This window comes from Leuciscus leuciscus (genome assembly GCF_965113295.1).
Source record: "Leuciscus leuciscus genome assembly, chromosome: 18".
Classification (NCBI taxonomy): Eukaryota; Metazoa; Chordata; class Actinopteri; order Cypriniformes; family Leuciscidae; genus Leuciscus; species Leuciscus leuciscus.
The window spans coordinates 22262647-22277847 of NC_138742.1; the positions used below are offsets into that span (position 1 = coordinate 22262647).

General features: G+C 39.3%; 1 protein-coding gene and 1 long non-coding RNA gene across 3 annotated transcripts in view; one reads left to right on the forward strand and one right to left on the reverse strand.

Annotated features, from left to right (window-relative positions):
* The window catches only part of mtcl2 (microtubule crosslinking factor 2), a 51493-nt gene that overhangs the window by 17521 nt on the left and 18771 nt on the right, over window positions 1-15201 (reverse strand). For both annotated transcript variants that reach the window (XM_082144490.1, XM_082144489.1), the window contains exons 4-5: window positions 2241-2303; window positions 268-1581 (exon numbers count right to left, since the gene is read on the reverse strand). In XM_082144490.1, the coding sequence (XP_082000616.1) occupies window positions 268-1581; window positions 2241-2303 (1377 nt within the window). The remainder of the gene's footprint in view (window positions 1-267; window positions 1582-2240; window positions 2304-15201) is intronic.
* LOC309480128 lies at window positions 10809-12895 on the forward strand. The gene is made up of 2 exons (XR_014199549.1): window positions 10809-11467; window positions 12739-12895. It is a non-coding gene; the product is annotated as an uncharacterized lncRNA (long non-coding RNA).

The window sequence follows — 15201 nt, forward strand, 5'->3', positions numbered from 1 at the left end:
AATGTTCCGCTGTGATTTTGTCAAAGGTTTAATAGACACAGGCGAATGAATCATTGTCATTTAGGAATGGGTGTTCGAATCGAGATCGCAATCTTTTAACGGTTAATCGTGCAGCTCTAGTGGTCGACATTCCTTTCTAAGGGAAAGGGCAATGTAAATACAACTCAATCTAATCAAGCAAAGCAAAAAGGAAAATTGCTGATAAAAAAAGACAAAACTCCAAGCAAAAAGGAAAGAATAAAGATGCAAGGGAGATTGGGCGTGTACCTTCTGTTGGGCCATGTTCTGGTTGAACTGAGCATCTGCAGGGCATGGGCAATTTGCTGCAGGGTCTTCCGCCTCAGACAGCAGTGGCATCAGGGACATCCCTTCCACACGCTCCCTCTCTGAGGGCTGCCCCAGGGCATCCACCCTCTCACTGAGGGCCTGTAGCTGAGCCTGGAGGGACTGCAGTCTGCCATACAGGGCCTCCACCAGGGGCAGCGTGGAGCTCTGGGTCTGGCTCTTCTCCAGCAGATCCGCTTCCGCAGACTCATTTGTTGTAATCTTACGATAGACAGCATCTGGTGTGACACTGGAGGGGTCGGGTGATGTTAGAAGCTGAATGGCTGAGGTAATGAGTTGCGCTTGGTCGCGGATAGCGAAAAGGTCTTTTATGCTGGGGCCCTGAGCAGTAGAAGTGTGACTTGTTACTGAACATTTTGGATTCTTTTCCTCCAGAATATCGTTCTGCTCGTCGCCCACCGGGCCTTCACGGTGCACCTGGCTGGGGACGCACTCAGCTGAGTCCCCTGCTTCAGCATCGGTTTCCAGCGCTGGACGTGCGGAACCCTGGTTGGAGGCCAAGTCACACCGTTGAAGGTTGGACAGAAGCACGCGGTTCTCATACTGGAGCTTCTTTACTTTGCCATTCAGCTCTGTGATCTGCAGCCTGGCAGCAAGCAGTTCTTTATGGGTGGCTTCGTTTAGACCGGATCCCTCATCTTCAGAAGCGCCAGGAATGATTTTGGGTGAATTGATGGTTGTGGACGGCGACAGCTCTATCTCATTGACAGGGGGAAGCTCGGATTTGTAGTGGTTGAGCTCGTTCATCAAGAGCTTGTTCTGCTCTTCCATTTCTATCAGAGACCGCCGCAGCAGATCCGCCTCTTCTTCCACGAACTGTAGATGGCGCTGTAGCTCCATCACATTCTCAGACGTGGAAAGAAGCAGGTGACCCCCGACTCCACCCATGACCCCTACTCCACCCGGGGAATCCTGGATCTTCATGTCGTCCATTTCAGCCCGAATGCCGCGGTTCTCCACCTCCAACTCTACAATCCGTCGGCTTAGAAGGTTCGCCTCCTCTTCCACAAGTTTCAGGTGTACTTTGACCTCGGCCTCTCGGGTGTGAGGAGAGTCTGCGACCTCTTCGACAGTAAGTGAGGCATCAACCTCTCCGTACAAAGAGCGAAACTTTGACAATTCCTCCCTCATGGCCTCGTTGTCTTTGACCATCTTGGTGAGTTTCTTGCACATGAGAGCTGACTCCTCTTTGGCGAAGTGAAGCTGGCACTTCAGGTCTGAACTGTCCTCTGGAGGCTGGAAAGAAACATTTGCAGAGACCAAAAAAAACTGTTAACTGCTACAATATTGAACAATACGCTGTCCATTTATATCCTGTTTCCACCGCCAAGTCTTAGCCAAGTCAATGGCTAAGGTGGGATAATGTCTTCACCACATTGGACTCACCAAACAATTGCAACACACATTTGTCATGTTGCACAGTTACTCCAGACACCTTATTTTATTTATCCACCTGAATTTAGATTAAAAAAAGTTTTCTACAAAGAATGTGGTGCCTCATGTTTTTTGGAGGCAGGTTATGTTGCAGTGGGAGAGATTATGAGAGAATTTTGCAGAAAGCCCAGTATGATCCCTGCACCACTGCAGTGAAAAAGAGGTATAACAAGGGAATAAAGTTCTACATTTATAGCAAGAACAACTCAGGATCTTTGTTTTTTGATAAATGCTTTATGACTGTTCAGTTATCACTATAGCACTGTACAAAGACCACTTTGTAGGAGCTTGATCAAGAATGTAGACTAAGACCTTGACGGTCTTAAGAAATAATAGAACAACGAAAGCTTTAAATCGATAGCACCTGCTATCAATGCTGTACTTTACCAGTTCTCTTTCAGATCGTTATAATATCACAATAGAAGCAAAATAATTAATATTGTAGTATTAGTGTGTATTACCTGAGGCGATGCTTTTTTATCAGGTTTGTTGTTTGGTCTGGCACCTCTCTTCTTCTGAGAGTTCTAAAGGGGAAAAAAGTGATAAATTAATTAAAATATGTTACAACATGATTCACTCTTGTTATCCCCCTCCCAAGCCACTGTACATCCACTCTGATATCACACCATCACTTCTATCTCCCACTCTGTGATATTTTCACTGATAAATCATCATTTGGCAGGAAACCAGCATGAAATTAAACTGATACACATCCAAATGTGAGGTATTGCATTGTTTCCATCAAATAAAAAACTACTCCACTGTAGGAAATGGAGATAGGAGGAGCAGAGAGAACCATCGATACATTTTAAAATGAATAGTTTAAATCGTGGATGCTGATTGGTTAATACATGTTTTCAACAATGATAAAATACATATTCACAATATGAAACAGCCTCTTATACATTATTGCGTAAAATAATTCAAACAAAAATTAAAGGATCACTTCTAGTGTGATTTTCTCTAAAACCATGCAACTGCACCCATGTTTGTCTTCATTAAAAAAAAAAAAAAAAAAAAAAAACGGAATGGATGAATACAGACAAACTGATGCGAAAAATACAATTTTCACTTCCTGTCATATGTGGGCTGACAGAATGGCACAGGTTAATGGAATCGCAGCTTTTAATGGTACTAAACTTCATTAAAATCAATATATTTGTGCTGAAAGAAAATGAAAGCATTGACTTAGTGTATCGACCATTTTTCTGCCACTGGTTTTTAATTTACTGCAGTTTGCTGAGTCTGTGGGAAAGAAGTCTGAACATAATGAGATTATAGCAACGTCATTTATCCCACCGCTAACTCGCATTGACACAAAAGCTGCACACATAAAGGCTGTACATTATGTATCTACATGCTTGGTGAGGGTTTTTTCACTCACTCACTGCTTTGGTGCTCCAAACAGTCGTGATAAAATTCAATCTACTCTGAAATACTGAAGCAATTTTGCCTTTCTAATGCAATGGATGTGTGTCTATTTCGCTTTGTCAGTCATACTTGCACAATTTCAAATGTGCAAAAGTGGACAAACAGTACATAGTGGTAAGGAGAGTAAAAACTGGCATTTGCGAGTAAATTCATATTTGTCAGCTGGCCAATAACTGTACCAGGAACTCATAATACACCGTTTAAATTGGACCTTTATGGACAATAGTCTGACACTCACTGATGTAACTGACATGCGCAATTCAAATCAAAGACAATACAAACTGTCTACTAAAGAAAACATCTTTCATGACTCATGTTTCTTTTAACAGTGGATGATTTACCAACAGTGTAAAGTTTATCTAGGGTGTGCAAATACCTTCTTTTCCCCCCTCCAGAGCTCATGTGGCAACATGAAGGTGGACTATTCCTTGTACTAAGCAACCAAAATGAAAATATGGGGAACAAACTCACAATAATAGTCTCAGCTTGCAGTGTTAAAATTACCATTGGTGTTTGTCCTAAGAACCTAAAATATATTTTTCAACAAAAATAATGGAAAAGTAATGAAATGTAAAACAATTTCACGCTTGTTAAGAAATATGCATTTTCTGAAAACGGTTTTAGCTCAGCACCAATGGGAGTTGAATGAGAATCATATATTTTGACCCTGAGAGTTTTCTTTTTTTTTATGCACATGATGGGAATAACTACAGAACAATAACCTGTTTAAAAACAGATCACTTTTGTTCTAAATGCAGAAATTACAGTAAAGTCGCAATGAAATGGAAGTCATGACATGGATGAAAAATAACATTTAAAAAAAAATTAAACATGCATAGAGGAATTGTTCACAAAAAATATCTATAACGTGCATTTAGTTAATTTTCATTTCATGCCAACTTTACTAAGAAACATGACGAAAGATGTCTACTCATGTACATTGCATAATTTTGCACTGCCAGCACACGTTGAAACTCACAATCCAGGTAGTTTGTCATCTGATCACTGAATTGCTTATCAGCTACCTGAATTTCAACACCTTGAAACCTAATGCAGGTACAGAAATCTGAGAACGAGTACACACACACACACACACACACACACACACACACACACACACACACACACACACACACACACACAGGTCTATTCAGCCGTGCCGTGGCCTATATCTTGTGCCTGCTTGACTTATTCTTCTGAAACACACTCTTCCTCTAACATAGGATGTAAGGAATAAGATGATTTCATCACAGTTGGGATGAGAAATGAGTGTCACTGTATTAAACAAAATCCATCTATCCTAAAGGAACAATGGAGTCTCTCTTATTTCACCTCCTCATTTGACTGAATTATGAAGAATTGAGTTGACGGAGTGTGTGAAATTGAGAGGGTCTTTAAGTCACGCTCCACTTCACAAACTTTGTCCCTTAAAATCATTGTCACTGGTGAGGATGGCCTGTTGCGTAAGAGAGACTCTGAGACACGAGGCTGGACAGAGAGCTGAATGTCTTCTTTTTTTTGTTGAGTTTTCTTTGTCTGTTTAGACAGGGAACATCATTAGGATGTTAATCGTTTGAATCATCCAGACTAAAGATAACACCTGTAATGCAATTAAATTAAAATGAATGGATCACCTATTCTGACAATTAAAAATAAATTCATGACAAACAGAAAAGGCAAAAGGAATAAAAATCGCTAATCCGGAGAGAAGCGTGTTCAGGTGATGTTCAGCATAGTACTGTTACTATTTCTGCAGTATAGTAGAGGTTTTTTTTTTTCAAATCATGGCTTTTCAGTAAAAGCTGCGATTATAATAAATAAATACATGTGCTCAATGTTTCAGAGTGAAGCTCTGCACTGTGCTCATTTACACGTGAGCAGCTCATGTGTTTCAGCTCTAGTCTGTTCACAGTTAATGCAGTTCCACACAAACTATCTGTGCATGTGCTCTTAATCTGAGCCCCTTATAATGTGCATTTGGAACGCAACATGCTCCTACTATCTTCCCAAATTAGTAATGAGAATCTTATAAACCACCTGATCCCTTTCCACCAAAATAAAAGCTTAGTGCCGGGGTCCCAAAACTTGTCCAGCAGATTTTAGCTCCAACTTCCCTCAACAGACTAGAAAATTTCTAGTATCTACTTAATCTTCTATTTCCACCATTGAGACAAAATGAAAGTAATATCAGCAAAAACAAAAAAAAAATTCTGTCTTGACTAACTGTAATGGACTAGCCTGGTAATACCAAACTCTGCTACTTCGCTTTGCTTCGTAGACAGAGTCTGGAATAGCATAATTGAAAAGCGTTTTCTTTCTCGCGGGGGGGGGGGCGCTTGTCTGAAGTTTAAAATCATTGGTTACCCGTAAGCCAATCACATAATGTTTGGTTATGACGTGTGTTATGCGCATGCTCAGCCGCATCTAACTTCCACTGTAAACACATGTATGATGCGAAAACAAAACCATCGAGCGAAATACCGGAGTGAACATGGCTGTGAACGACTTTTGCAGATTATGTGAAGTAAATCTACGCATCCACGGTACAATCAGCGTCTACGTCACGGCTCTCAGCCCGCCCTCTGTTCGTTGATTGGCCGGCTGTTTTCAGGCCGGAGGAAAACGGAAAGCTATGACGCTGTCTCAGACTGAGTACAGAAGCGAAATGAAATTGAGTGGAAGTACGAAGTCTGACGTAGTCAGGCTAGTAATGGACTATCAAATTCAGACATTTACACAAAATTGGATTAAAAATGCAAAATTACTTTCCAACTGAATGGCACTTGCAGAGTAAAACAAAGGTCATGTGACAACAATGCATTGCGGCATGCTATGTAAAGTATTAGACTACTGTGTGAAATGTTTATCATTGCAAATGTGTTCTATTTCACATACTAATTAAAAAGCAGGCTGCATACAGTGTATACTGCGCAGTGCTCCATAAGCTAGACATAACCAGAGAGAGAAGCTGTATTAAATCCATTGCTTTTCCTCAATTCCCAGACTGCAGAGACACGAGTCCCCGACCGCTCCAGACTATAATGGGTTCCCATGACAACGGCTTTTGTGAGCAGATCCCCTGTAGAGTTCAATGGAACAAATTGATGAATAAATGGGGGGCGGAAGTTAAGAGAGGGGAAACAGGAAATCACAACCTTTCAAATCCATTTGACATGAGCAGGCCCCTCTCCTCCTGCACAACCAGGAAAAACAACTGCAGAAAACCACCGCGTTCCCCTCTTTCTCCCTTACTAATTGCACTAAAACACAAGGAAGCTAAAAGCCGGATCATTAGCATAGCATTTTTCATTAAGCAACTGAGAGCCTGCAGGTGCTGTGTATTTCCCTCACAAATTTTGTCATTCTGTACATGATTAGGAAATGAGATATTCTGTCTCTTTGATCCATGGCAACAATGTGTACTAGTTCACAACAGCAGGATGGCAGTGATAAACATTATACCTTACACAAAGAGCTGTGACAAAACCTCTATCAACCCAAAACATTTTCATTCTCCTTTAAATCCAAAAGCCAAATAGGACTGTTTTCCAGTCCACGTGAATTTGAGACAGCTCGAGACCATGATCTACTACCACATTCTTCTGTCTGTCCCACATGATGACATTTTAGATGATGGCAAGTACTAAAAAGGCCACACTTTTGTAGAATGTTTTTTTTACCCTGCTTATAATGTTAGCCACGGTATCTTGTAACAAAAACATGATGATTTTATCATATACACTTAAATCAGTCATGCACACACACACACACACACACACACACACACAGGTGCATGCAGCTTCTCTGCCTGCCAGGTACTGCTGCTTACATCTGTCAGCAAATCACTGTTGTCATTTTATCAGTGCGAACAATATTGTTTCTCATATTGGGCTCATCCTGTGCTTGGATTACTTATTCAGGGAAAAGTTTTGGCATATAGCAGCATTTGCCTCTAGCTTTCTCACACTCAAGAAGAGTGACATATGTTTCTGTCCACCCGTGAGTGGGACAGTTCTTTTACATGCTTATCAGGCCTGAGTGTTAATTAGAGCTGGGAATCGCTTTTATAATTACACATGAAGCCCATGAGGGAAAAGAAGAAATGAGTGTGATCTAGAACAGAGAAGTAATGGGTGGAAATACTTCAGTAAGAATGGAAGGATAGTCAAAAAGGAAGTGAGAAAGTGAATTAAAGAATCATCTTAATTAGATGACTTTAGATTGACACACAGAGCCGTCTGCTCTCTAAGCGTTCTCGCTGTACTTTGATGTCATATCCGACCACTTCAAGTCGAACACCCATTATGCTATTTAAAGGCTCCTAATTTTGTTTTGGAGGTCTCCTACAATAGGTTTACATGCATCAAAGGTCAAAAAACAGTTTCATTCTCTCATAATATACATTGCACATCACCACATTGTTCAATGATTCTTAAACGACTCGTCGGATGAATCAGTCTCTTTAAATCCCTCCTTTCCGCGAGCTACTCTGCTCTGATTGGCCAGATGGCCCAATCTGCTGTGATTGGTCAATCGCGTACAGCGCCCGTCGGAACCCAAACGCCTATTCCCATAACTGAACTTAAAGGTATAGCGGAGGATCTTTCCAAATTTTAGATAAGACTTTTTCCACTTTTTGAAAAGTTTGATTGATTCACCAGAATGATTGACAATTAGGAGGACCAATAGTTTAGACTACCCACCAGGAAGTAAAACATCCTCCGCTATACCTTTAAGCTCCGGAGGCTTTCTAAAGCTCAGCAATTGTACACACTGTAAAGACGGTAGCCTAACGATAACGTTGATTTTACGATGATGAAACATTGGAAAAACTAGTTATTCAACCCGACCCTCCATCGCAAGGACGACTTGAGCAGGACTTTCTTAGTGATACACTACTCAGTTTGAGGTACATTATGAGATGTTGCAACTGTAATTCCTCACCATCAGCATTAACAAGTGCATGTCCATCAACAAACCGATGTGTATTTTTCTAATTTATTGTAGTGCACATGCAGGATCGTATCAATAATACAGATCGTATAAATTGATACAGTATCAACTGTATCAATAAAGGTGCATACGTTAGCCGAACACTAACCTGAATGACTGATGTAAGATAAACGTTTGTAAAACAAATCTTGCTCCATCCTTTATCTTTACTCACAGTAGTGAGAACGACAGACAATCTGCATCAATGGACACAGTTTTTAGAAATAGTGGCCCACAACTGATTAGCAGAAGTATTTCAGTAAGACAGTAATAACGTGAGTTAGCCGGTTAGCCGGAAACTTGAACAATGTAAAACATTAATCAAAAATCAATAATTTACAGGTTGTGATTTTGAGGAGCAAGTTGGTCAAAATAAATAAAAATTTTAACTTTAAAATTCAAGTGTCTTGCGAATTCTTTGTTGAACTCTGAGATTTAAGAAGCAGTCGTCAGTAAATTGACGTTTGAGGGCTGGTCAAATTGTTCGCAGATGGACAACATACAACATAGACAGGCATTATGCAAATGTCTTTTCTAGTGACGTAGAACCGTAACGCAAACGACTCGTCAAGGTCGTTCAGAGTTGATTCTTTCTTTTTGGAGACAATAACTTTATTTATCGTGCACATTCGACTTTACAACTTTGCAGAACGTTTACATTCACAAACAGCTATATTACACACTGCATGAAAGGGAATATTCGAAAAACCATAATAGCTGCACTTTAATAAATATCTGGTTAAGTCAGAGGGCGCAGGCTGATAGGTCCTTTACATGCAAACTGCAAGCAATCACATCATCACTACATAGCACAAGCTGATTGGCCTCTGCTGATCCTGCAGCCAATGAGATTGCTTGCTAAACATTTAAATAGTCTGGTTCATCGTTTCCTGTAAAGTAGTCCTGCAGCGCACTATCTCCTCCACCTCCCTGTTACATGCTTACTGCAGCGTGTCTGTATTATAGTAGCAAGTCATATTTGCTCTTCGAATTTTCAGCGTCATTACTCCAGTCTTCAGTGTCACATGATTCTTCAGAAAGAAAGATCTGAAAAAAACAACAACATACATTTACCCGCCTATTCATGGGTTTCATCAGGTCCCTTTCTACAGGTGTATAAAATCAAGCACCTAGATTATGAATGCAGACTACATTGTGCTTGATTAATACACCTGTGGAAAGGGACCTGATGAAACCCATGAATAGACCCTCCCCTCGACGAAATCAGGACAAAAATTTTTGAAAATGGACAAAGGAGACAAATTAAAATACAGGTGCAAACGGGTAAGTCTCCCTCATCCACTCTGATCCGATTGTCCAAAATGCATATTAATACCAGGTTTAAACAGGGCCTGAGATGCAGTGTAGAACAAAGGTATAAAGGTAATTTGGGATGAGGAACACTGTCTGTGACCTTCCATCTCTTTCCGTTACACCTTCTACATGAACACATTATTAATGGGGTTGGGTATGAAAGGTCCATTCTGCCTCTTTCTTTTCTCTTTGGCTTGTGAGAGTTTAATCTCTAAGCTTCTGTTGTGTGCAAACTCTTCACAAAAAAAGCCTTGGCGCCACCACAGCAGAGGGCCTCTCCCTTTTTCTCTCGTTTATCCCTTCTTCCTTGAGTGCACTCCAGTACCACTGTGTCCGAATATCAAAATATCAACGTTCACAACTTTCAAATTGAAAAATCGAATAGTTAATTAAAACAGTGAGTCAATTAGTTGACCTGATCAGTCAGCCCATGAATATAACAGGGTGTAGACATGTGAATTCATGTTGACAGTCAGCCATCACTTAAAACGGTGCGTTTTGAGCCATTTGGTGAAGTTCAAAAGATTAATGACTGAGAAACAGAGAAGAAAAAGGTGGTGAATCACACCTGTACCGAGTATGAATTAATTGCTCCCAGGTGTGGGCCAATCAAATCTAACTATAGCAGCCTGTTTCTCATTAACACCACTGACACAGCAATCAAAAGCAGTCACAGCATGTCTTACATTGGGGATATATCCAGAAAACAGAAAATCTATCTGTAGCTTAAAGAGGGAAAATTGACAAATATCACATAAAAAGTTATTTAAAAACATTTACAATTACAAAAATGATACGTTTTTGCCATACATGACAATCTTGCCCTTTTTAATGAGAACTGACTATAAACCGGTTTAGAAGCAGCCTAAAGGAATCGTCCCCTTCATCTTTGGCTGCGTTTACACTTGGCATTAACATGCGATCACCGTGATCCGATCAAGCAGATCGGATCATAAGCCAATCAGGACACGGTGCGTTTACACCTGTCCACATCAAGTGGCTTCTGTATCTGGATAACAGATCGGATCTCGCATTCCCGCGAAAAAAAAGAAAAGAAAAAAAAGGACGGATCCGGTGCAAAGTCGACCTGAAATGGTGGGTTTTCTTTTGAAAACAGTTTTCAGTCGGGGGACATTTTACAAATCTCGCAAAATGAGGAGAATGAAGAGGCTGCAAGTGCTAAAAATGCAGATATATTACGTAATGGAAACGGTACAGAGAAACGTAAGAGTCCGAGAACGTTGCCAGCTGTGGTGGGAAAAATGCGCGTTCTTTACAGAAAATGAATGGTTCACATTTCAGTATATTTGCGATGTAGGGGAGAGCGGGGCACAACCTAACGCGGGGCTAGTTGTAACACCCTTGTTTTAAATACTTCCACACATGCTAGCATGACGAAACTTAGTGTATTTTCTAGTTGCCATATCAACACTATATAGAGAAAAAAATTATTGTAAATTGTTTATTTTAAATTAGACAAATCTGATATTATTTTAATCACCAATATGTTATTTAACAGTTGATATGGTTCTTTAATGCTTTGCTAACAAGCAGAAAACACTAGCAGGGTTTAAATCCCAGTTGTGCAGATGGGGCATGTTGTAACACTGCGTTACAATGTGCCCCTATTAGAACTATGCTATTCTATTCTATACTTTTATGAATTCTATTGAGAAAACATTCGAAAAATGTGAATAAAGGCTGTGAGTCAATGTTCAGAAATTATTAATTAGTATTATGTTTTGAACTATGTTGTATAGCTGTGATTTCATGGGGAACTCAGAGTCAAAATAAGATACACCGGTGTTTTGCCAGATGAGAAGTTTATTCTATGTATCATCTTTTTACTATTTTAATTCATTTTACTCTAATTCCTTTTATAACTGTTTTAATTTACCCTACTTTTATTTTGTGTCTATTTTCTATGCAAAGCTCTATGAAGTGCTATAGTGTGATTTAGGGGTGACCCCGAATAGTCGAAGATTCGATGCTTCGATAGGAGGAGCCTGATTCGACTACCGATCTCACGGTCGAATCTTCGCAGAGGTGTTATGAAACGAGGATCATGTGATTTGAGCGCCCTATATGAGGTTTTCTGAATACGTTAATATTCAGCCTATTATGATAATGCTGTAGGCCTATATAAAAATGTGCAAAGAAAGAAGCTTTTAATAAATATTTTTTAACGTGCGTGAATAAATCCAAACACCCCGTGACAGATTTAAGTTTCACTTTCAATCCGTGACCGACAGAGGAGCGTCTTCGCGGCAAGGATTTAAATCTTTAACAATGTCTGGGATAAGAAAATCTAAAGTGTGGATGTACACCATCAGAAAGGATATTCTCCAAGGCTGGATTTAGCATCAGGAAAACCATGATCGCACTTCTGCCGGCCAATGTTAACATGTTTCACGCATAGACTGGGTTTCACGTTAGAATGTATTTTATCCGCGCGCACAATTTGAAAAGACTCCAACGGACAGACAGAGTGAAAGACTCTCAGGATTTGTTCTCTCGATCAGGTACAAGTGATTTCAAAACTTTTCAGCCGGTTCTAATTTTATTTTTGGATGCTGTGAACATGTTTAGCTAAAGACTGCCACTCCAGTTTAGCATTTATTGTTGTTTCTGCAGTTAAAAAGACAAAGTTGAAAATTCTGGCTACTATCGTTATTTTAATAATTTCTTTATTTTAATTTTATTTATTAATCTGTCAGGGTTATCTAATCTAACTATTTGTGGCTTGTGTTTTGAATATGTTCCCCTGCACTTTAGGCATTTTGCACACATTTGCTCCTCATCCTGAGACTTGATTCTGATTTATTTCGTTTTGTATTTTTATTTATTAGAAAGGTATATTCTGTTCTAATTTAATTTAGTAAATTAACTGTTTATTTTTTCGGTGCATCGATGTTGTGCTGTAGGCTGGCCTGCTCGCACAGGTAATTTAGCCGATTTAATTTGATTTGCATGTGAAATGCAAATCTGCAGTGTGGCCTTTCTTGAGTTATTTATGTTATTTCTTAGTTTTATTGATCAAAAATGTTTTTATACATTTTCTTCTATATCTTTGTGTGATTTTCTGTACATCGCGGCTTTGAAACGTTAAAGCCCCGCCCCCAGCCCCACCCCCATACACATGATTCGACTATTAGTCGACTATAGGCAAGACATGACGATTCTGATTCGACTATGAAAATCCATAGTCGGGGACAGCCCTAGTGTGATTATATAATTCCTTTCTATGTAAAGCTTTTGAATAACTGTTTGAATTTTCCTTGCTTTTATTTTGTGATTATTTTTATTCCTCTCTATGTAAAGCACTTTGAATTGCCATAGTGTATGAAATGTGCTATATAAATAAACTTGCCTTGCCTTGTTTTCCGGTGTGTTCGTTGTCAAACTCAAAAATAATTTTATTTTTAATTATTAAAAATTGCCATTATTTGATATGGAAAAGTTAATAATTGTATTTTATTGAGAAAATATTTTAGTTTGTCATATTTATTTTTTTGATTAGATCAAATAACATTTTAAGCTATCATATGGTCATGTTACAATGTACCCCACCTATGGGGCATGTTGTATATTAATGACAGTGAGCGGGGTTTTGTGTGACGTCCACCTGTGAATGCAGACACGATGGCTGGATTGCATTTACATTACACTGAGATCCGATCACAATGCGTCCTCGACTAACCTCCAAACCCGGACACTCTGATCGGATAACATTCCGATCAGAAGCGCGTTTACACTTGTGTTTTCAATGCGTATGTGGACAACATCCGGATACAGGTCGCATGTTAATGCCAAGTGTAAACGCAGCCTTTGACCTGTCCTAGATACCAAAAAGCTTTGGATAGAGTATCTGTCCTTGTTTTCTGCATGAATGAGAGTACAGGAGACATCCAGCTCCCCACAGACATAAACTGTTCTTTGTCTTTGTATCTGGTCCTCCCCTTTAAGAGGGATTCAATCAGGGAGCCCATGCGCTCGTTAGAGAGAATAGCTAGCACTTGACGCTCATTAGCGTGTCAGATTGAGAGCCGCATGCGCTCTGGCACATGAAAACACTCCAAACATTCCTCTCATTGCACACTTTGTTCTCTCATTTGTATTAAGAACGACATTTGGCATTCAGAGAAGGACGCTGAATCTGGAGCTGGTTTTTGGAATCTGTGGAAAAGACCGAAATAGGTCAAATTCCTCAGTTTACATCCATAATTAAGGATGAAAATATATGGTTAACATTTGTAGGTTTGTAGACAGCTGAATGGTCTGTTCTTCATTTTTGCATTTCCAGACAGTCTGTAGGCTACTGAACTAGAACGCATCACAAATTCAATAAAATTTTATTTTCAATTTGCAGCAAAATATATCAGGAGAACCTCTCAAATCCTTAGAGGCTATATTCCAAATCTGAGAGAGAAAGAATGAGCAGAAGAAAATATAATGGACAAGTAACACACAACAGTACTATATCGTGGGAGGGAGGTCTATAATACTTGGAGAAAGCTATTCATAAGAATTTCCATTCGTCTCAATGGCAATTGTTTGGCTGGACCAAGATTCCCCTGTAGGCTGGAGATTTGAAAATCGGCCATCTTTGTTCATGAGCGCTCAATTTTGCAGCCAGGCTGTTTTGAGCTATTAATGTAACATGACAAGGCTGGTAAACCTTATACTACATTATAATTAAATATTATTGTAATTTTTATGCTTAAATGTCAAAATACACATACTTTTGAAGGTTCATCAATGAAGATATAGGCTTAGGCTGTAGTTAAAGTATCTTCCAAGGGGCAACAGTGCCACTGTAACAAACCCCTAAGGGAGACTTATTTATTTAGTTTTTCATTGGTCCACTAACCTATATCAAGTACAAAATCAGATCATTGATGCAGAGAAGTCATTGACAGAGATGGTGATGGGTGTAGAATATGATGCTCAGTAGGAAACATTTCGTTAGTTATTGAAAATCATTATTAGATTATTGTAATGGTCAAGCATTTATACAGTCATTATGGAGCAACAGTCACTAATCTAGAGCGCATCTGTTTCAATAGGCAACAGACATATAAACCAGATTATTTGTCCAAGAGCTGTGTAATTAGATTGTTAGGCATTTAATGGCTTGTTAATCAATCCCTTAGATAATGGCCTGTAGTACATAAATATAAACACATTTCACCTCAATTGGTATTGAATGGATTTGTTGACAAATACCACTGAACTGCTTTGGCTGAACAAATGTAGTATAAATTGAGTATGATAGAATGATGATTCAGTCGTATGCATGCTGTATAAGGAGTTCTATTGTAAATGAAGGCATGCAGTATGTGTAGGTGTGCACAAGCAGATAACACTCTGAATCCCACAATGCAATGCACTATGCTTTTACACCCTGGAGCAGATTTTCTAAGGGCATTTTTCATATAAATACTATAAACTAACACATCCATTTAGCATTTTTACAAACACAATATTGTGACAATTTTGTCACTTTCAGTGTTTTTTCCCAAGGCCCTAATAATTTCTGAATGCATACTGTACAGTATGCAGTAAGCACTATGATAGCACTCTATTCTAAATAGAGCTGTATAGTTTTGCCGGTCAAATCACCTCAAGTTATTGGTCTAGACAGATTACATCGATAAGGTGGGCAGGTCACTGGGCTCCAGTAAT